At 37.6% G+C, this 22,459-nt stretch overlaps 1 protein-coding gene across 2 annotated transcripts in view; it reads left to right on the plus strand.

Moving 5' to 3' along the window:
* ALDH1L2 (aldehyde dehydrogenase 1 family member L2) overlaps positions 1-22,051 on the plus strand; it is a 34,811-nt gene extending 12,760 nt beyond the window's left edge. For both annotated transcript variants that reach the window (XM_075157179.1, XM_075157170.1), the window contains 19 exons: positions 214-315; positions 1,888-1,977; positions 3,013-3,147; positions 3,543-3,668; positions 5,072-5,163; positions 6,046-6,193; positions 6,940-7,059; positions 8,272-8,399; positions 12,184-12,334; positions 13,042-13,112; positions 13,218-13,323; positions 13,682-13,769; positions 14,537-14,630; positions 14,881-14,977; positions 16,476-16,574; positions 17,311-17,476; positions 18,753-18,858; positions 20,029-20,228; positions 21,267-22,051. In XM_075157179.1, the coding sequence (XP_075013280.1) occupies positions 214-315; positions 1,888-1,977; positions 3,013-3,147; positions 3,543-3,668; positions 5,072-5,163; positions 6,046-6,193; positions 6,940-7,059; positions 8,272-8,399; positions 12,184-12,334; positions 13,042-13,112; positions 13,218-13,323; positions 13,682-13,769; positions 14,537-14,630; positions 14,881-14,977; positions 16,476-16,574; positions 17,311-17,476; positions 18,753-18,858; positions 20,029-20,228; positions 21,267-21,322 (2,175 nt within the window). In that variant the 3' untranslated portion in view covers positions 21,323-22,051. The remainder of the gene's footprint in view (positions 1-213; positions 316-1,887; positions 1,978-3,012; positions 3,148-3,542; positions 3,669-5,071; positions 5,164-6,045; positions 6,194-6,939; positions 7,060-8,271; positions 8,400-12,183; positions 12,335-13,041; positions 13,113-13,217; positions 13,324-13,681; positions 13,770-14,536; positions 14,631-14,880; positions 14,978-16,475; positions 16,575-17,310; positions 17,477-18,752; positions 18,859-20,028; positions 20,229-21,266) is intronic.
* The last annotated feature ends 408 nt before the right edge of the window (positions 22,052-22,459 follow it).

Consider the following 22,459-nt stretch of genomic DNA (forward strand, 5'->3'; position numbering starts at 1 on the left):
TCAAATTTCTGAGGCTATTTCTTTTGTCAAAGAAGTTTAAGCATATATGTATGTTAATGAGTGCAGCATTGGTCTCCCAGATTTTGGAAATCCTAGGTTTTAAAAATAAACCAGTCCCCCTTGTGGCAGAAAGTCTTTTGCTGTCATTCACAAGTATGACTGAGGAAAAAAGCTGAACCAAGCTAACATTAAATCTGTTACTTTTTCACTTAGGTGGAAGCTGTACATCTAATTGCTGATGGTAAGGCCCCTCGTATACCTCAGCCTGAAGAAGGGGCAACATACGAAGGGATCCAGAAAAAGGAAAATGCAGAGGTAGTGTTTTGTGCATATCACTAGAAAAGTTGTTATTAACTCAAAATTACAATAGTAGCAATATCAAGTTAACATTAATTTTAATGCGGTTGTTTCCCCGCTTCTTATTCCTGGGATAACTCCAAGGATGAGTGTAATGGAGCCCCAGGTTAAGTTCCTATTCTCTTTCAGCAGTTACATATATTTAGAAACTTGATGTCCTACTTGGGATCATCTACACACATCTAGATGGCAGCTGCACCTTCAGTGGATTCTTAATATGTTACCATACCTTTAAATACAGCATTTAATGGAGATAGCTGTCTTTGTTTACCAACAGTCCATACTAAATTCTCTACCAGAAATAGATTTGATTTTAGGAAAAGCAAGTGTTGGCATCTTTCCTGTTGGGACTAGGAAAAAAAATACAGAGAAAAAAATTATTTAAACACCCATATAAGAATTATATTATATAAGCACCCCCGCTGCATTAGCTGGATTTTCTTTGTGGTTGGGAAGGCCACCATAAAATGATAGTGAATGCTGCCTGTAATACCTTCTTTTCCTTTTCTAGACCAGTGCAAAAGTTTAAAAAACAAAAGAAGAAAAAGAAAAAATTATTCCAACAATTTCAGTCACTTTTCCATGGTGAATGTAGTCCTTTCCACCTGAAATATTGTAGGTGATGCTTTTTATCATATTTCAATTCCTGACTTACTTTAGAAACAAACAGCTTTGCATAAGGATGTTTTTATTCATCCCTTTAATATAATATATAAGGAGCTTCCTTGGAGTGAACTAGCTTAATCTCCTTGGTGTAAAACTATTCTCATTGGCTTATAATTTGCCTCTAAATATTCTTTGTGCTTCAACTAAGAAGGATGCTGGGTATCTGAGTTTTGTTGTTTAATAGCTATTCTGATACTTTCTTTAATTCATTTTGTACATATACTCACAATACTGCAAAGGTAAAGGAATAAATTTTCATTGGTGTTATATATTAAATATACATGACATTCTTAACAAAACATTATTTCCATTTTCCTCAAAGTCTTGCAGGAATTGCAAGTTGTAGTAGGGATTCGATTTATGAAACAATTTATAAAGGGTTAGTAAATGATTAGAAAGTATTTTAATGAAAGTTTGTAGATTTATTAAATAACTTAGGATCCAAGCAATAAATAGATCATTTTCAGCAGAACGTGATACCCCAGACATACACTTATTTTATTTATGCTTATTTTATTTATTTTATTAAATTTGTTAATCATAATATTAATTATTTATTAATTAATACCTAGTAGCAAGAGTTATATTTTCATTATATTAGTGTGAGAAGGAGAATCTATAAAAAGATACAGGCTGTACAGAACACAGAAGTGCTAAGAGCATCCCATTTGATAGGTCTTTGATGATTAGCCACCCGGAGATCACTGATCTTCCTTTATTAGACCAGACCCTTTCTGTCTTCTTAAATAAATGAATGCTCGAAAGAGAAGGAGGGAGAATTTGTAATTCTTATATAGGAAAACATTACTAACTTGATTTATAACTAAACAGAGCAGAATTAGCTAGCATGTCTTGATTTCCTAGATCCCCTGGGACCAACCTGCAGCAGCTTTGCACAATTGGATTCGAGGGCACGATAAAGTGCCTGGAGCATGGGCAACAATAGATGGCCAGGTATGCTCTGAAAACCAGAAGAATATTCTTCATTTCTCTACTCTCTTTTTGACCTTTTTTTATTATAAAACTAGAGGTGTCTGCATACAGGTGAATACAAGTGAGAGTTACATTGGAGTAGCTCTCATTTGATGACTATATGTTTTGTATATATCTAGAACAGGCACCTAAACAAATGTACAGAACACAGTAGTTAAGATTTTTTTTTATGATAGATCCATTTAATTCAAAGAAAGATAAGAGCAATATCTGAAAAAAAATTGAGCACAGTACAAAGCAATAAGTAGTAAGTAAGAAGGGTAGAACCAGACTGTGCCAGTCATTTTGGGAAGTAGGCTTGCATTACAGTATAATGCAACCCATGCCGTACATTGGGCAACATCACAGTATTAACAGCAAAATGAAACACTGTGAGCTACTGAAATAAGAAAGGAGGTTTTATTTTAAGGAGATTTGGGCCTAGATCATTTGCAGAAATAAATATATCTCATTTTATCCAAAACCAACTACTTCCTTTCAATATATTAAAAGGACTATACATTTGATCCACAATTGTACTTGCATAAAATATTTTAAAAATCACAATATCTTTCCTGGCCGTGATGTCTAGATTTTGTTGCTTAACTATTAGCCATCTGCTGGTAGGCTGCTCCAAAAAGCCTGGTTCTGCCCTAATATCCAGGAACTCTTGCTGATTTGAGAGCCCAGAAAGAACAGAAGAACCTGAAATAGAGGCAGCGTTCAACATTGCCAGCCTGGAGCAGAGCAGGACTCCACTAGTCACAGTCAGGCTTTTGCCAGTCTCTCACTTTGGGCATGCACTGACAAAAGCTGCTTCCCTTTCTGCACTGGTTCCAGCATGCACATTGTTACAGCTGTTGTAAAGATACAGAAATAATGTTGTAACACGTTTTCCATGTGTAGGTACTTATATTTTATTTATATTATATTAAAGCTTCAAATCAGTATCATTTCATTATTAGAATTTTAGAGCATGTTTAGAGTCTGTGCACTTTTAATTCCATTTATTTTTAGGTGATTACTTTTTATGGGTCATCATTACTTGATGCTTCAGTGCCTGCTGGACAAGAGCTGGCAATAAAAGGTGCTTCAAGACCTGGACTTGTAACCAAGAATGGTCTAGTCATTTTTGGTAATGATGGGAAGATGGTAAGTGCTCACCCTGGCAAACATAAGCATGGATGAAATAACTTTAGCAAGAAGTGCAAGTAGTGTGGAATTGTCAGGCTATACAAATCCAGCTGCTAATGGCGGCTAATTCGCTTGGAGTTTATCAATCCTCTGCCATCCTATAGAGAAGACATTCATGGTTTGCTTCTCACTCAATCCATATTTATTTCCAATATGGATTAAAATGTACTAATACTGGGAGAGAATCTGAAAGACCGGTAGGAGTGGCCTGTGTTAAATTACCTGCATTATAGCAGCTTTCCTGCAAGCCATTTATTTTACTATTTCAATAACTATGTTAATGCCTAAAAACTCTTCACACAAGGATGTATTGCCTCCCAGATAATTTAAAATCATACCCTCTCATTTTTCAGGTACTAGTGAGAAATCTGCAGTTTGAGGATGGAAAAATGATCCCAGCATCTAAATACTTCTCTGCTGATGAAACAACTACCCTGGAACTTACAGAGGAGGAGAAAAAGATGGCAGAAGATATTAGGGTAATTCAATAAACTGCTTTAGTAGGATATTACTTCAGACAAAAGCTTTACGTACTTCTCATTATAGGCAAGGCATATCTTTTATTTAGCCATGCAAATGTTTTTTGATAAAATGTACTTAAAGAGTATGGGGTTGAATCTTTAGTTATTGACATTAATTCAGGCGGAATTGGGAATTCACTAGAGTACTTACACGTCACTTTAGAAAGTTTTGTTTCAAATACAAGTGATACAAAGACAGTGATTGCAGGGTCAGTTATGGTAAATATTTATGAATGATCAAGGTGGGAGTGAGGAAAAACAAATGGACCTTTGTCTCACGAAAGTGAGATTTTCAACACTGACAGATCTGGAGTTCTGAAATCCTTTCTTCGTTGTGGTGTTACTCACTAGGATGTGCTCGGGGTGGTCCTGTCGGACAAGCTCCAGGGAGTCTTAGAACAGCAGTCTGAAAGAGAAAAGCAGCAATTTTCTCCCTGTGCCTGTGCGTGCTGTCTCTCTTCTGCCACCACCACACACAAGGGGCTAGGTGACAGAGGCATGCAGCAACGGGGCAGTGGAGGAGAAAGGTCTCACAGCCAGAGAGGCACGTTGCTGCCCTCTCATGTAATCCATCCCTCTGTAGTGAGTGGCAGGGGCTTAGCTGAAAGCCACATTTGTCATTAAAGTTTTGTGCCAGAGCAAGTCAGTCACAGATGTCTTCCCTTCTGCTATAGGGCCAATAACTTTTGGCACAGGTCAGGCAGCTTGATGCACTAATATTTTAAACTGCTTCTTCAAGATTACTTTGAACCTGCTTGCCAGCAACCTAAAAGCTGCCTGGAGCTGTTGACTGACTGAGACAATAGCAAAAAGAAATATAAACTCTTCAGTTCATGACACTACCTGCTAACTCTGAAACTCTAATTAATTGAAGTATTATGTTACCAGTTATTTCACTATTCATGTTAGAGGAAATCTCCATCTCATGCATGCAGCTTAAACTACTTCTCAGCTCTGCCCAGGTGCCAAAAATGCCATCAGTCCAGTCACAAAGTGCTCCAGGCTGTCCTTGCCTCTGCTGACGACGTATTCCATAATGCAATGGGAAGTTATTATTTGGAGGATAAAAAAGTGGGCCTGAAAATTATTAGCATTGTACCATTCAAGTTTCTTGCCTGATTAGGTGAAATTATCATGGACAAAATAGTATTTTTTGATAAGCTAATTATGCTGAAGAATTTATTGGCTAACATCAGATCTCTAGACAGTTCAAGACCCTCTTAAAATAATTTTCTGTTTTAGAATCCTTTGAAATAATACATGTTATAGGCACAGATACCATAGAAAATATGGTTTGATAAATACTTCTTGCAACTAGAGGATTATTCATGATTGCCTCCATTATTTTTATGTATTATTAGGCTATTTGGAAGGGAATTTTGAGCAATGTTGCTGTAATTGAGGATTCCACAGACTTCTTCAAATCGGGAGCATCTTCTATGCATGTTGTCAGGTAAAAAATATTCAAAATAACAAAATTTTGAAGTCAAAGTTAATGGAAACAAACTTGTCATGGTGCTTTTAAATCAGGGTTGATCAAGTAGTGTTAAAAAAAAAGATCCCCCTGTATTTTCCAATACTCTAACTATTCCCTTTCCTACCTTTGAAAATGTGGTACTGTTCTGCTCCCAAAATTAGGAGATATTGACATAAGCCTGCTCTCCCTACTGAAGGAAAATTCCCCTTAACTTGAGGAACATCAGCCACATGGTGATGCTCAACCACATGGTGAGCATGGTGATGCTCAAACCTGTCTGCATGCAATGACAGGTATCTCAAGCCCAGGGGGCTGATGGAAAGCTGAGCAAAGAATTCCCCAGAGGGAAAGAGGAGCCTTTCACAGAAAGAATTGAGCCTATACTTACAAGTGCACAGAGTTCATGCTGTGTTGGGTCACCTCAGTTAACTTCTTTTTGCAACTCAGATATCCCAAGCCGTAATATAAGACCAGCATTTCAGGTAGTTTTTTTTAACAGATTATTGTCCTTATTGCTTACCAGTCTCATAGAGCTCTGAATGTCCTCCATGTATTGGTTATAGTAGTCCCATATACTGTTTTATCAATCAATATATGCTATTTGTCATTTATTTCCAAAAGTTTACCTAAAAGTATTCCAGAACTGACATTTTCTTTTCCATAACACTCCTGATTAAACCAACAGATTTCAGTAAAATGCACAACGTCTGTGCCACTGTTGTGAGAGAAACACACACACATATTCCCATGCATACAAACTGGTGCTCAGTTTTGATCCCTTTCGACCTTCTAATGATTCGGTTATCCGAATAATTCTTTCATTTGTAATTAAACTTACTCTTTCTTCAAAATCTTTAGAATGCTAGAAGAGATCAAACAGAAATATAGTGGACTTCAACTACAGAATGAAGATGTGTATATGGCCACTAAGTTTGCAGACTTTATTCAAATGGCTGTCAGAAAATTCAGAGGAGAAGACAAAGAAGAAGAGTTAGTCATTGATTATGTAAGACTTTTTATTTTGCCTTTCTTGCTTATTCTTTCTTGTTTTTTGGGGGAGGGTAGGCAATGCATTTTATTAGACTGCTTGATGCAGTAGGAAAAGCAAACAAATACTTGGTCATACAAGTTCTTCTTTGTGACTTTCTTTTTTGCAGCTTTTATATATTAGCATTTTGGAATGGAAGTATATATGTAATGTCACTTACAGCGTACCAGAAACCAGGAGATCAAGAACATGCGGTAGAGTAGATCACACACGGGCAGATATTCCTTCCTCCCTTGCACTCTCCTGCCAGTATGCTTCAGTCAGAATGATTCTAGACCTTCTGCTTTCCCAAGGCAAACAGTGCTAGATTTTTCTCCTACGGGTCTGTTCGAAAACTTTGTGTGAAAGGAGGATTGTGTGGTTTTTAACTCATTAAGCAAGTCAGGATTTCTTGAATTTGGGAATTATGCATTTGATTGAAGTCCACTAGGACCAGCCTCAACCAGGATTTAGTATTGGTTTGAACATAGAGATCCAATGATAAAAAATACAGAAATCTGCTTAACTATCTCAGAGTGTAGTCATTGGTCTTCAGGGAGAATATGATTTCCATTTCATTATACTTTCTTGTCCACTTCTGACAGCCATATATACATTGTAAAATGTGGCTGGATGTTGGCTGTAGATATCAAAAGCTTGCTAAGCTACATTAAAATCTTTGTTACTAAAAGTTTAAATTAATTTGTTGTTTATTTCACTATTAGGTTTCAAAAAATGTGAACAACATGACTGTGAATATGCCATACCAGTGTTTCATAAATGGGCAATTTATAAATGCTGATGATGGAAAGACATATGACACTATAAATCCAGCAGATGGATCAGTGAGTAATTTCTAAATATGATCAATATCAGTTTATTTCAATTTCTTTGCCTGTTAAAAAATCTAAAACACTAACTGAATATTGCCAGTTTTAAAACCATACAGTACACATTATCAACCCCTAGAAATAATTTGACATTTCAATTTGAAATAAATTGAAGTTTCAAATTTCTGTATATTTCAAAAATATACAGACTTCTCAGTCTGTATATTTTACAGTTTTTGCATTTCAGTCAAGCTGCGCAGTAAAAATAACCTACTTCCACTTCAACTATTATGTCAATTTCCATATCCAGCCATTTGTTTTACCTTGATTTCATTCTTGTTTAGCTTTGCAAACAAAAATTGCTATAGTTTAGTTGCTAAAGAAGTACTTCTTTTAGGATATTGTCTCTATTTTCTGTCAGTCATCAACTTCAGTTTTTATTTTACTTTTTTTACAAATCTGTTGTCTTAGGACAAGTGTGACTTTAAAATGTCCCTTTAAATTCCCAGTAAGAAAAATGACTCTTCAATAGGAAAATACATGTAGTTGCACTTCAGTCCTGCACTACTGAATCTTGGTTGAGCAACTTATAACTATGAATTATAAATAAGAGTAGTGATTCTGATGTCCATGTAATAGCCATTTAATTCTGGAGGAAATAAATTCTGCTGAAATCAATACCACAAATTTCACTATCATCAGAAGTCAGACTCTGGTACTTTTCCTGAAACTCATTATGGAATTGAATAAAAGTCATAACAATTCTGTTTTAGACTTTATAATGTGTGTATTTATAGAACACAATCATCATAAAATACTATGTGTATATGGTGCCTTATGGTAACAGAAGCTCCATTCCTAAGAAATGGAACATGCAGGAGTCATTTTAACATGTTTGGATATTAGATCATAATACTACATATAAAGACTTCCAACTTTTGTAATATCACATATTGATTTTACATCTGGAATGAGAGAGTGAAATCAAGTAGGACGATGCACCTTGATGTGAAGAAGAAGACAGGAATCAGAGTCCCTGCAGTGTCCTCCAAATTCTGCCACCTCAGTTGTTTCTGAACGTTTTGCAGCCTGACTCACCCGTGCCAACTGCCGGGGTTGAGGATATTAAGTATTTGCTTATACCCACTCAAGAAGTTTAGAAGGAAGGAATAACGCTCTACATCCCAGCATTTTAGTTTGAGCTAACACAATGCTACCTTTGGACAGATAATAGCCAGTGTATCTTCTGCTTCATTGGCTGATGTTGACAAGGCAGTGGCAGCAGCAAAGGATGCATTTGAAAATGGTGAATGGGGAAGAATGAATGCAAGGGAAAGAGGGCGACTCATGTACAGGTATGTGAAAGGCATCTTGTGTTTGTTTTGTTTTCTTACATCTTACTGTTTTGTTCCTCTGAAGAATTGTTGCATACATTTTCTGGATATGATGGATATTCATAACCCCACTGTCAGAGGAACCAGACTAGCCATCTTTCCATCCCCTAATTTGCTTCAGTATACCGGCCTTGGGTCTTAACTGGCTAACCTTTCTTGTGGCAGAGAAAAATCTTGTGATCTCTCACTGCTACCATTTTTTTTTAAATTATTTATGAATGGAAACAAAGAATTTGAGGAAAACGTCTTTTAAATACTTGATAGCTTCATTTAATCTATATGCTTCTTGTTGCAAGGATTGAAAATTCCCTTGTAAAGTCCAAATCCTTCTGTATAAATGAGGCTAAGTTTTACGGGCAAGGTCTACCTAGGTTAGGCAGGCAGAGACTTTTTACCTTGCTAAGCCTGCCTGCATCTGCGCTCCATACAGTAAACATACAGCCACATTGCCACTGATTTTGAAATACATTGTAACTGATGCTAGATTTTCCAGGATCATATCCCAGCATACTTCTCACCTGGCTAAAGACCCACTCTAGGAGATGTGATATGGTCTGTTGTGGAAGAATTGTCCCTGTGTAGAAACACTCTAAACTAAATCCCACATTTATCTGGGACACTTCCAGCTCAGTATTTCTTATTTGTATCTGTTTCATTGTGTCAACCCCAGATAATGCCTGGTTCTTTTTTTGGCTGTGTTGTTATTGTTTCAGAAGATAAACAGAGGTTATGCTGAGTGAATGGTATTTTAGTGGTGGTTTCTGATCCTTGAAGGACAAGAGGTGGTCTTGGAAGAACGATGATGCTGCCTATGTATTGGGAGGGCAGTACTGGAGGCAACTAATAAAAGCCCGGTTACTATGGACTCTCCATATGCAGCATGATGCTTCTGGTGCCTTACAGCAAGCGCAGGGAGAACACTGTCTTGCAGACTTGGGATGAATAGAAGCTCCAGAGCTTCCCTATAAAGAAAGCCTCTTTTGTGGAGGTACATGAAGAATTTTCAGTGCTTTTTCTTTTCCAGGACATAAAAAGGAGTGAGTAGAGTAGACATGAGTAAAGAAACAGATTGCTACTCCTGATTGCCACAGGTCCACATTTAGCTAATGTGATGATAGAAAGTCAATTGTCAGCACAGAGGAGAGGAGATGTACGAGGCCAATTATGTTCCTATTCAGTAGGTGGAGAGCTTAGTTACTGTGCTTGATACAGCAGCTGGCTTTAAAGAAGTTAGGATCTTGAACAGAGCTGAAACTTCCTTCCCCAGGGAACTCATGAAGGAGTAGGTCCTGTGTATCAAACACCTTTCTTCTGCAGGGTGTAGTCTGCAGGCTCACCAACATTACTATTGGATGTCCTGGCCAAGTCAGTTGTGCTGAGGAGACTGCATATTTATCTATAGGGAAGAGAAGGAAGTTTTTTCACCTTCAAAAAATATGATCTTCAATAGTGTGCCCATAACTGCTGCTATATTAAGCCTTTATTGTGCTGTGCCAGGAGGCTAGCCCTGGACACCAGAAGAGACAGCAGAAGAAGGATCAGTTACACGGTGGGCAGCTGCAGGATGGTAGCAGGCTATGTGTTTGGATGGCAAGACAATCTGGCAGTTTGTTTGGGTGCAGGGGTGGGTCACTGCCCTTCCTTTTATTGTTGCACACTGCTCTCTGCATAACTTCTGTGAGGATTTGGAAACTGAAGATCCAGCTGATTCAGAGGTTTGGAATAAGCAACTAGAAGATGACTCTGTCCTCATAAGGCTGGGCTTAGCCTAGCAAGACAGTAAGGAGTAGGGAATCCAGTGCATGTCTGTGCTCTGGCAGCTAAGGAAGAAGAACATGGGGAAATGTAATGCTGCACTTGGGAAACCTGGGTCTGTGTCCACTGTAGTGTATGCAGCAGATCATTTCTTATCACATTAATATAGCTGTAATTTTTACTTTGTTGAATGCCTTGGATGTAAATTCCCCTCCCCTCTTTTACCATATCTGTATGGACCAAGTAGATGTAATTAGAAATAAAAAAGTATTTAAAAATGCCACATGTTTTACAAGATACTGCAGGTATCTTGGCAAAAGAGAATGAAAGCAAAACTGAAAATTTTGCTTGTCTCGTAAAGTATGTGACCAGGCCTTTGAAGAATGCCTGCAGGACTGTAAAAAAGTTGAGTAATCATCACAACAGAAAATGGGCGAGTCAGAACTCATATTAAAATTAAATACGGTCGATCACTTAAATTTTTCACAAGCATGCACAGATTCAAAGCATGTACAAACATGGGGTTTAATTTGTGTTAGGAACATAGAGCGCTTGAGAGCCCAAGTTAACTCTGCCCTGAAGAGAAACTTTTAAGGTCTTAGAACTACTGCTCTGTTTTTTACACTTGAAAGGTTTGCAAGCGTAACTATGTCAGGCATATGGAAAACGTAACTCCCCTACACGGCATAGATTATTCCTGGATTAAACTCTTCTCTGCTTAGGCTCTCTAGGATAGTTATATCAGAGTGTTCATGTTGCAAACCATCCCCACTATGAATGAAGTATCTCTCTGGTCCACCTTAATTCAAACAAGGCCCCTTTTTCTCTGGTCTCTGTTCAAACTGGAGTTTTTGAGTGCTGAACCAGAGGCAAGGTTTGTACCATTAAAGCCCCTAGCTCTGCTGCTTTGTCTTAAGGAATCTAATAGAATAAGCACGCATTAAATGGAACTTTCTCCTTTGTCCCTGACATGCCATATCTGTTCTTTTACACACTACTGCTGATGCCCTGACCTGTAGCTGGGTCTCCAAGATACAGTTAAAACAAGTATTAAAGAGTATTTTCCACATCTCTGCAAACGCTTTAAATGGGTTGAATTTACATAATGGAAAAATAGGTTTAACACCCAGTTTTGAATACTCTTTACAGGATCTAAAATGCACTTGGTTAAGCTCTTAAAATCACATGGGAGCATTGATTATATGTCTTGAGTACCAACACAGACAGAAGCTTAAGAAGAACATTGATGTATCTGTTTCACTGCCATGTGAGAGATCTAAGACCTGAATGTAAAAATTCATTCATGGAAACAGACCGTTCTGCCTTAGTGGGGGACCACTAAAATTACAAGAGCTCCTCATAAGTATAGGTATCTGTCTATGCAGATGCATTTTGGAGACACTCTGATCGCTACTATTAACTCAATAATATTTACCACAGTCTTACTTACACCTCACCGTGTTGCTTCATTAATCTAACAGATGGAGAACTTGACGCCCAAGAAGACCATGGGTCAGATTTTCAAATGTATCAAGGCATATAAAATTCAATTTGCATTACAGGCCAGGAGCTCTGTCTTTGGACATCTGGCTGCCTTTGAAGCATCTAACACTTATGTTACTGTATTTGCTTTTGACTTACTGGTCTGATTTTCTATAATTGGCTCCCTGTAGTACAACAGAAAAAGAGTACAAATTTTCTAGTTATTATTTTATCTACAAAACCATAGTTGAACAATCAGGTAAGTTTTCACTGTTCATGTCTCCATCCAGTGTCTACTACAGCCAATGTGAAGACATTTGCAGACTTTAACAGGCAATTGTTCAAGCTCTTACTGATATTAATGAGCAGTGGCTCCAGTGCTGCACCTCCAAATTCAATGGGAATGCAATTTTAATTACAGTTCTTTGCCATACCAAATATCATTTTAGGCTGTCAATGGTTAGATGTCACTTCTCTTTGATGTGGATGTGTAATATTTTTATTAAAGACTTGCAGACCTGATGGAAGAACATCAAGAAGAGTTAGCAACAATAGAGTCTATCGACTCAGGAGCTGTCTACACTTTAGCTTTAAAGACTCATGTTGGAATGTCTGTGCAAACATTCAGATACTTCGCTGGATGGTGTGACAAAATTCAGGCAAGTGAATATGTAAAGGAAATAAGCAGTGGCAGTTCTTCTCTACACATTTTTTTTTTCTGACACAGTGCCAAAAAGCAGTGTTAGCAAAAGTAATCAAGGAATCAAAAAATAAAGCAAAATTAGAATTTTACCTAAAATGGGTCTCCCTGGCAATACAAAAGGACAGTCTGCTTCCAATTGGAGAATATGGATTTAGAATGTGACTCTAAATATCTAAGAAATCAGTTGAGGTGTCACAGTGGATATGCATGTTTAGCCAGCTCTTGATTATTCATGGAGCAGAATGTCATTGTGGTCATCATGAGGGTAAGTGCAGAGACTCATGTGCTATGTTACATTCTGACCAAGGCTGGGGAGTTTGCTTGATGGCAGAGCACGTGGCACAGCATTTCCTCAAGTATCTTTAAGATCCACAATCAAGAATATCATTCAGCTTTTTTTGGTCCCTCAGACACTCACTTTATGTTCTTCCATACTTTTGGTATCTGTGCTTTTATTTCATCCAACTGAAAATCAGGAGTTGACTACGGTATCCATAGTAGGAAATCATACAGTAGAAGCATCCCTGCCCCTTTCTCTGATGCAAAAATTGTTCTGGTTTTGAAGCTTACTCTGTGGCTTTCCAAAACATACTTATACGGCAAATATATTTGTAATAAAAATGATTAAACAGTACCAAGATTTGTCCCTCCTCTGTCTTTTAGGGTGCTACAATTCCAATTAACCAGGCTCGGCCAAACCATAATCTAACATTCACCAGGAAAGAGCCAATAGGGTAAGTATCACTTTTTTCTTCTTAGTGACAGCCTTGACATACAGAAAAGCCATTCAAAAGCTGCCATGAAAAATGTAATCTTTCCCTGTTTTTCCCTACCTTAAGTGTCTGTGCAATTGTTATCCCCTGGAATTACCCACTGATGATGCTTGCATGGAAGAGCGCAGCATGCTTGGCTGCAGGCAACACACTCGTACTCAAGCCAGCTCAGGTAAAAACAAAAAGGAATGTACAGATGGCTCAGGTTCTCCACTGTTTGTTCAGGCAAAATAATTCAGGCAATCTAGTGGATTTCACCTGTAGGTTGACCGTATCATATGTTTTAAAGTGTATGTGTAATAATGCGAATTGCCATGATGATACAAGGTACTGATTGTCTTCAATTCTGCTCTGATGCTACTCTCGTTTTCAAGAATGAATTCTTTTCCGCAAGAAGCCATCGCTTTTAATTTGTCAATACTGTGAGTAAGAAGATGAATATTGTATCAAAATTAAGATGTATTGAATGTAAAAGATATCATCATGCATTTAATTAAAATAGGAGACCTAATCTAAATGTTTCTACTTAGGTCACACCTCTGACTTCCTTGAAGTTTGCAGAACTCTCAGCTAAAGCTGGATTTCCTAAGGGCGTTATAAATATTCTGCCTGGTTCAGGTAAAACTTCAATTAATCATTTTTCTGGGAAGAGTAGGTCATGCTAAAAAACTGGTGAACTAGCATTTTACCTTTTTGAAGACCTATTACATAAGTGCATGTATCTTCATAGGTAGTAGGCTTGCATCTATGTCATACAGCAATTTCACATATTTCCGGGACAGAACTGGAAAAATCTGTATGTCACCTGGCTCTAGCTACTGGTAAGAGCCATCAGCCTACACCTTTTACAAGTTCACACAAATAGCATGAATTCTGTGAAAAAGAATGTATTACAGAGAAACATGTTTCACTTGATTGTAAAACATCATTTTTTCTCCTAATCTTATCATCACTTGGATGTATTTAAATGTGACTGTGAGACCTAAAGCAAGCTGGTAAGATGTGTATTGGTCACTATAGGTAAGACATGGTCCACACCATGTTACCTGATGTCACCATTTTCCTCTTTCTCCTAAGGAAGACAAGTGGCAAAGTAACTGTATGGGGCAGGCTCTGTTACAAATTAGATTATTCCACCTACAATGGAATATTAGGAAGGAAGTTCGTCAGTGCAGAGAGGTGGGGGAAATTTGGAGACACGTGATCCAAGTTAACTAATATGAGATTTTTCGTAGTCATATGAATAAAGCTGTAAATATAAATAAGGATGTGATATTGCACTTGACTGACATATTGTTAGATCTTTCTGTGATACAGTGCTGCTGCTGGAGTAGTAAAAATTGCCTATGTACTGTCCAGTTAAGCTGTTTTCCTCACCTTGATAGGTGGCTTAGTGGGACAGCACCTGTCTGAACATCCAGATGTCCGCAAAGTTGGATTCACTGGTTCAACACCAACTGGTAAACAGATCATGAAGAGGTACTCTCAGCAAAAGATTCATAAATAAACACTGCGTAATCTAGTTCTGAAGTATCTTATTAGCTATATTGTGCATGTAGCAGTAATAGAAAAGCATAACTACATATGGTTGTTTACATTTATGTAGAATTCTACTAAGTCACTATTGGAAAATAGAGGTTTATGCATTTTCACTAGATATGATTCAAAGGAAATAATGAAATAAGCTATTTAAATGTTGGTTTTATATGATTATTTATATTTTTTACAGTGCAGCCACTAATCTGAAGAAGGTTTCTCTTGAACTTGGTGGTAAATCACCATTGATCATATTCGGTGACTGTGAACTTGACAGAGCCGTAAAAATGGTAATGTTACCTCGAAGTAAAATATATTCAAAGCCTTTGTGATACATCCTCACAGTATTGCAATATTCTTCTTGACTTGCCAAAAACTGCAGTAGGGAGCCCTTGCATGAAAAATCATGCAATCTGTTAGAAAACAGACTCCTTTTTCTACAGAATCTTTCTTTATGGCAGCACAATTAAACTGTTCATGCTGCACCAAAAAGGCAGGGATCAGTACTACAAGAAATATACATTAGAAAATACAATAAAAGAAATAAATATAGCTGGAAAGTATTTTCACTAGCCAAGTTAACACATTAAAATTGATTTGTCAAAATCTGATGCTCAAAAAAAAATGCGCTTAAAAAATAGAAGCCTGAAGGTGCTTCTATTGAGCACCTAATGCCATATACTACTTCTTAATTCACCATCAGTCATCATAATCCACCTTCCCAATCAGCCATAATGTGCTTAGAGTTCATACATAAGATGTGCAAATGAGAAATTCAGTGGATTTAGGGAGCTTATTTCCTGCTAAAGTAATCTGATTCATCAAAATGACAGCAGATACAGTTTGCTCACTAAGAAGCAAACAAAGGTCTTCCACACTGTACTTACCCAAAGTGCTAATTATGTGAGTTCTCTAAACCAGCATAAGCAGGTACTGCTACCAAGAAGAAACTGTTATACACTTTCCCCATTTTTGGAGTGTCTTTTGGCAGGACGAGTCTGAGTGACTGCACAGTGAAATATATATGGAAAATAATAAAAGCTGAAACTTCGCAGTCAGCACTGCTTGGCCTCACTACTGTTGTCAGCTGTAGAAGTGAGAGGGTGATGCAGAGGTTGGCCTGAGCTATACCTGGCACTGATGGCTTAAAATGATTGCGAAACGATGCTTTTTTGCCACACACTTGACACTAGCACATGATCCTGGTCATACCTACTAATGCCAGGACCCTAGGCCTTTGCAGCTGCCGGAAAACTACTTTTTAGGAATTTTATTTGTCCTGCTTTTCCTTCCCTCACCTGCCTACCCCCCTGGAAAAACAATGGCAGGTATCAGTTCTTGGTAAATAAAAAGGAACAAACTGCATGGAGTCTGAATCCACACTCTTGAAACAGGAGGTTCTCTGCAGATTAGAGTTAGGTAATGTTCACCCAGTTACATGCGACTTTTGACACAACCAGTATTGCTCAGTGGATTAGTACAGTTTTATATTCACTGGTCATGCTGCCACCCCTGTTCTCTGTGATGCTGCAGCAGGTGTTTCTGTGGAACGCTGACGGAAATGGAAAGGGCAGTGCTAATGGGTTCATCCTGAGCCATTTGTTTCCATGGAAGTGTGTTTGCCAGTTAGTTATAAGATTAGTCTGCTTGTTGCATTGACGATGTCCCTTTACATAAAGCATTACGCTTTGAGGGTCACGAACACAGAATGCAACCCAAGGGAACAGAATGAAAGGGAGACTGAACAAAAGGATGCATATAAATATTAATGTTTTTTTCCCTGATCAGGGTATGGGAGCAGTATATTTCAACAAAGGAGAAAACTGCATTGCAGCTGGCAGGCTGTTTGTGGAAGAATCAATCCATGATGAATTTGTTAGAAAAGTGGTAAGATATTCAAGGACTAAAGTTGAAGCAGATACTTTACTATGGCACAAAGATCCACTAGTTTTATAGACACTTGCATTTCTTCTTATTTTCAGTTGTTTAATTTCTCATTATTGCTTATGATAGGCAATGCTGCTTCTTGGGAACCTCTTGCAGGGTTAGAAGGAAGGCACTGAAGGGAGATATTTTTATCAGTAATGCACAGATAAGTGACATTGAAGTAGATATTGTACCTTCAGTGATATTTCATATTTGACTAGGAAAGTAAGATTAAAAAAATTACTGAACTTGGGTCAATGTGATTAAAGGCTGCTGTGAAGTTTTAAAAAAAGGCATATTGGAAGCATAGCTAGAATACTACAAAGGTCGTTATTAAAAATCCAACAAGTCACTACACTGTACCACTGGAGAATTCATTTGTTCCGATCAAGAACAGGAAATCACTGTCATAACTCATTTACCACTGGTAAAAGTTAACATTTTACATGCCTATCTTAATAGCAGAAGAGAGTGAATACATGAAAACAGCATCAAAAGCTTTCAGAAGTAACCAGAGATTACCAAACATAAAACAAAGCCTCATTTTAGAAAGGGAGGAGCATTCCACGTTCTTAGAATCCAGCCCTTTCTTAGAGCCTAACTTCATAGTACAAAAAATGAAGCATCCTGAATCACTGGTCACTTTAACAACTATTTGCTATGTTATGTAACTTCATTTTAATTGGGTAACCCATAGGTGGAAGAAATAAAAAAGATGAAAATTGGTGACCCACTCGATAGATCTACAGATCATGGTCCACAAAATCACAAGGCACATTTGGAAAAGCTGCTGCAATATTGTGAAACTGGAGTAAAAGAAGGAGCCACTCTAGTGTATGGAGGAAGACAAGTACGTAGACCAGGTAAAATATTGTTCAGAGGTGTTTGGAACTTTCACACTTTAAACAAAAGCCATCATTGTCTCTGCTGCATTATGTAAAGTAGCAATATCTCGGGATGAGTACCAAGCAAGCCCAAGATACCACTTGAGAACAGGACTTTCAAGTCTCATATTAAGAGAAACTGTGCGACTGAAGCATAACATAGGAAATTGAATCAGAATCTAGTCTGTATGAGAATATTTTGCTCATTTATTCCTGTTGTTTGTGAGGCCCTGAGGCTTTTTTTACAACACCCTTGAACTGTCAAGAGCCATAAGTATAATTATATCCATTTAGATCACACTAACACTAAAGCTGACTGAGGAAACTACTACCAGAGTTTGCATAAGGTGTTACTATCAAAAGCCTTTTTTGCTATTTAGACAGTATGTATGCTAAATTTAGTGGGCAGGCATGAAAGCAACATTTGGTCATGGACATCTGTCCTTTTATCAATAATGAAGGAGAAACATTTGCGTCAGAGTTTCAAAACATAATGATTGCATCCCTAAATAAAACAAAAATGGAGATTCATACCTATATGAAATCAGTGTAAGAAAACTAAATGGGAAATCTTATGGAATGGGGCGGCATTCATATAAAAGCTCTGAAGTTGATTTTACCCACGCAAACTGGAACACACTCACTCACCAAGATGTAGGTGACCAGGATCACTTGTGTATAAAACCAGGACAGTTCTTGATTGGCAATGATGAGCTAGCTTTTGGACAGGTCTTCACACCCTTCAGAAATGAACAGTCATTATGAGGTGGTCCTTTGCCTTAGAATTTTCTTTACTTCAGCATCCATAAATCTTAGGCAAAGTTGCTGCCCATCACATGTTCTTCCTTGTTTGGAATATACAGGTCTTCATGGCTACGGTCTATCTTCTTGTTGGGTAACAAGAAAAACAGTGGCGTCTGAGTCATGCTGTAACCTTGTCTTCCTGCTGTCAGAGTATAGGGTCTTCCCCGAGGAGTCCCCTGGGCTGTGGCATGCAGACCTTCTGGCCTGCACAGGAACAGCACGTGTTGTTGCTCTGATCAATACAGGCCATTCTTTTAACCTTTTTTCTGCTGTTTCTCTGGTGCTTACACACATGCATTTCCATTCATGCTTCATTCATATCAATCTTGATATTTTCTGTTTCAAGTCTCAACATATCTATGACCTCAAAGTATGGAAAAGAGACGGCCTGGACAATACAAACCATGAAGCATTTTTGCCATGCTCAAATGATGCTCTATCCTCTGTTTAGGTTTCTTCATGGAACCCACTGTATTCACAGATGTTGAAGACCATATGTATATTGCCCAGGAAGAGTCCTTTGGTCCTGTGATGGTGATTTCTAAATTTAAAAATGGGTATGTTCTCCGCTGGTTACTGTTAGAAACTTTATTTTCTCATTTTCACCCGAAGTGTAGAAATGATAGCATACGTGGTATGATTTTGTTAAATCTTGTAAGACCAGTCTGAATCCCTTCCAGCTAATCTCTTCCAGCTAAATTCTGAAAAAATACCCTTTTTAGTACAGGGTATCCTGCTCCATGTCGATACAGAACTAATGCTATTAGCAGTGTGTGACAGGATAGAATGCAACCGTAAGTGCCAGTTCTTAAATAAGACTTAGTATTCAGTGAAACGTTTTTACTGAAGTTGATGCGGTAATTGCAACAGCTTGATCAAATTACAAAATGTGTATTTTTTCCAGTGGAATCACTTATTTTTCTCTGTCACAGAAGACTGCATAGCATTGTTGTGCATTGTGTAACACTGGCACATTACTCTTGCAAATGAAAATCCTTCTGTATATTTTGTAGACTGCCAGTTTTAATAGCTTTCATTCCAAATCATAAGAATTATTTTACACACAGATGAGATTAAAACCCTATGTAGAAAATTCATGTAACTATTTCCACCAGGTTTCTTTTTCTGCAGTTTGATAATGCAGTTAACCAGCCACATAGATAACCCTTCACATCTATAAATTATGTATGGTGATAAGGGACTGTATTGAGTTTTTTAAAGTTTTAAATTATTATGGATTTTTGAACCTATGTGGAGATGAGATGCAAATAGAAAATAGCACTCTGGACATGGCCTGAGAACTTGTGTCTTGATAGAAGTCTGAATTTCAGCATTTATTCTCCATTAACTTGTAAACCAGGCCAAAATTTTAGCAAACTGATTCATAATCTGCTGCCAAGCTCTGCTTTACAACTATTTTTGTATTGCTCTAATCCCCAAGTTGCACTGTAGCTGAGCAAAGCTGGTATATTGCAAGTTTTCCTTTGGCATTTCTTAGTGTAGACTTTAAACATTAAAATGTAAGGTTATAAACTTGAAGCAAGGGTACGAATTTCCGTAGATCTGTCAGATTGAGAGACAGATTAGTCTTTCATAAATTGCTTTAAAAAAGCTAACTGGAGAAGAAAGAGCATGGGAAAAGGTGCTTCAATGACATTGAATGTGGAAGGTTGCTAACACTTGTTTATTTTACCTCGTGGCAATTAAATAAATTCTTTCCCCCGTAGGGATGTCGATGGAGTGCTGCGACGGGCAAATACCACAGAATATGGTTTAGCTTCAGGAGTTTTCACAAAAGACATAAGCAAAGCTCTCTACATCAGTGAAAAGCTTGAAGCTGGAACAGTTTTTATTAACACATATAACAAAACTGATGTGGCAGCACCATTTGGTGGATTTAAACAGTCTGGCTTCGGGAAAGATTTAGGTAAGTTTTCTCTCCCTCCCTCATTTCACATCTGACAGTCCAATGGAAAAACAACCCTGCCTGTGTACAGTGTGTCTACTAAAACATGAGCTATGGACGCATTTCCTGTATCTCCTACATTCCTGCAGTTACAGTAATCTAGTTCCTCTCCCATCCCTACAATATTCCCGCCTCAATACCTCCCGTTCAACCCGTCCTGTACATTTGCTAAACGATGCTACGGCATGCCCAGTATTCCTCTCCAGCTCCTCTCAGCAGTCACATTACAGCTTGTCCAAAGCTGCATACAGGCTACGACACACTGTCAAGCAGCAAAGGTATTGGCCAAAATCTTCTTTCCTTTCTCTCAGAAAGAACGCTAATTTAGGTTTCTCCTCTAAACTTGTAAGAGCATGGGAAACTTTTTTTTTTTGCCTTAAAATGTCTTCAAAATTTGCCGACAGCCACAGAGAAAGGTGCATTAAAAAATCTTTTCTTTTTGAAACCAGTTTTTAAAAAAGCAAGGTCTAGTCTGTCAAAGAAACTTTACAAGACTGGGCAGATCCAGCCTTGTAGCAAAGAAAAATGAAAGGAAAAAAAATTTCAGTGACACAACAGATTTTTGCCTTTGGAATCTCTAGCAAGCATTGGACATTTCCTGAAACCAAAATGAGTAATAGTATCCGGAAAAAAAGATTACTGATTTTTACACAGCTTCTTTACCTAGAAACTTAACACAGGCAAACCAAAGTTCGTAAATTCAACTATGAGCCCCCAACGGCCATCCGGAGGCTGCCGCTACTTCAGTCCCACCCGGGTGTCTGCTTGTTAAATTCCAGCTCCTTTTTCTTTCCACATCTGTTGGGTTTGGCCTCTTCTTGTCAAACCAGTTCTGTAAATCTCAGTGGGAGGGTAACTTAATTAGTTTTTCTTTGTTCCTTAAGGACTCAAATATTGGCTAAAGCATTTTAGATTTTTTCTTGATAATATAGTTACAGTCTCTGACAACATTCTGTCATTTAGCTGCTATTCTAACTGGTGAATATTGTGCTTGTACAGGTGAAGAAGCTCTTCATGAATATCTCAGAACCAAGGCTATCACTGTGGAATATTAAAGTAACAGCCTCACTTGGAAAGTAAACTTTCGGCAGAGTTTGAATCCTAATGACTCCATGAAACACTTAATGCCATGCCCAGGACATGCTGTCTGCAGTGCTACAACTAAAAAAAAAATAACCAAACCAAAACACCCATTCCACAGAACAGACAAGTTCATATAAATCAGGTCCAAATTTTAGTCTCACTGAAAGATAAAAGCATTTGGAAATTAACCTGAAGTTATTTAAATTATGCAGCAGCAGCAGTTGTTAGCACAATACCCCCAAAAAACCCAAGAACATGGTTTGGCTTATTTTTTTAAATACAACTGAAGAATGAGTTCTCACATGCCTACTTCTTATTTGTGTGAACATAATATTTACATGATCATTTTAAATCCTTAGTCATTAGGCTTCTCTTACAGTTGAACTAAAATATACTTATTATGCCATTTTTGCTATAAACCAGTTCAAGTTTTACAGTAGCAATTAAACATTCTGCTCTGGTGATTCTTCAGCAGTACAGAAAATCTTTGTGCCATAAGAAGTGAATCAATGCAAGAAAGTGCACTTACTATGATCTTTGTATAGTACATACAGAGTTCAACATTGGTGTTAAACTATGCATATCAAGCTAAAGTTACTGAAAATATTTTCTATCTTTTTGTTGATATGGAATGTGTGATCTGCCTGCAATTTGAAAGGTGGTTACATTAACAGATTAAAATCACTTTTTGTGTCTGTGCACATGGACTGTTATCACTGTTTTATACAGCATGATTATTACTTTGTATTTCATACTTTGTTTTTTTTTTAATCTACGGGAAAATCTCTTGTAAAATGACTGAGTTAAGATGTTGGCTTTCAAACTTTTTTCAGTTCGAAGGAAATTTTCCATAGATTGAGACCTTATCTAACAAACTAAGCCTACTAAGACTACTTGCTCTTCTTAGAGTTCAACTTCACCCAAAGCTTAATCTGATCTGTGGGCTGCCATTAAAAGTAGCAGTCCCATTCCCCAATTCCCATCCTTCCCCTTCGCTAAAATATTTTGTGGTTTAGTCAGTTAATCCCAGTAAATCATGCCCTTGTTCTATTTTTAAGCAGCCACATTGTGAAAGAAAGACCAGAATCCTTGTTATTTCTTATCACAAA

The sequence above is a fragment of the Calonectris borealis genome, chromosome 1 (assembly GCF_964195595.1).
Source record: "Calonectris borealis chromosome 1, bCalBor7.hap1.2, whole genome shotgun sequence".
Lineage (NCBI taxonomy): Eukaryota > Metazoa > Chordata > Aves > Procellariiformes > Procellariidae > Calonectris > Calonectris borealis.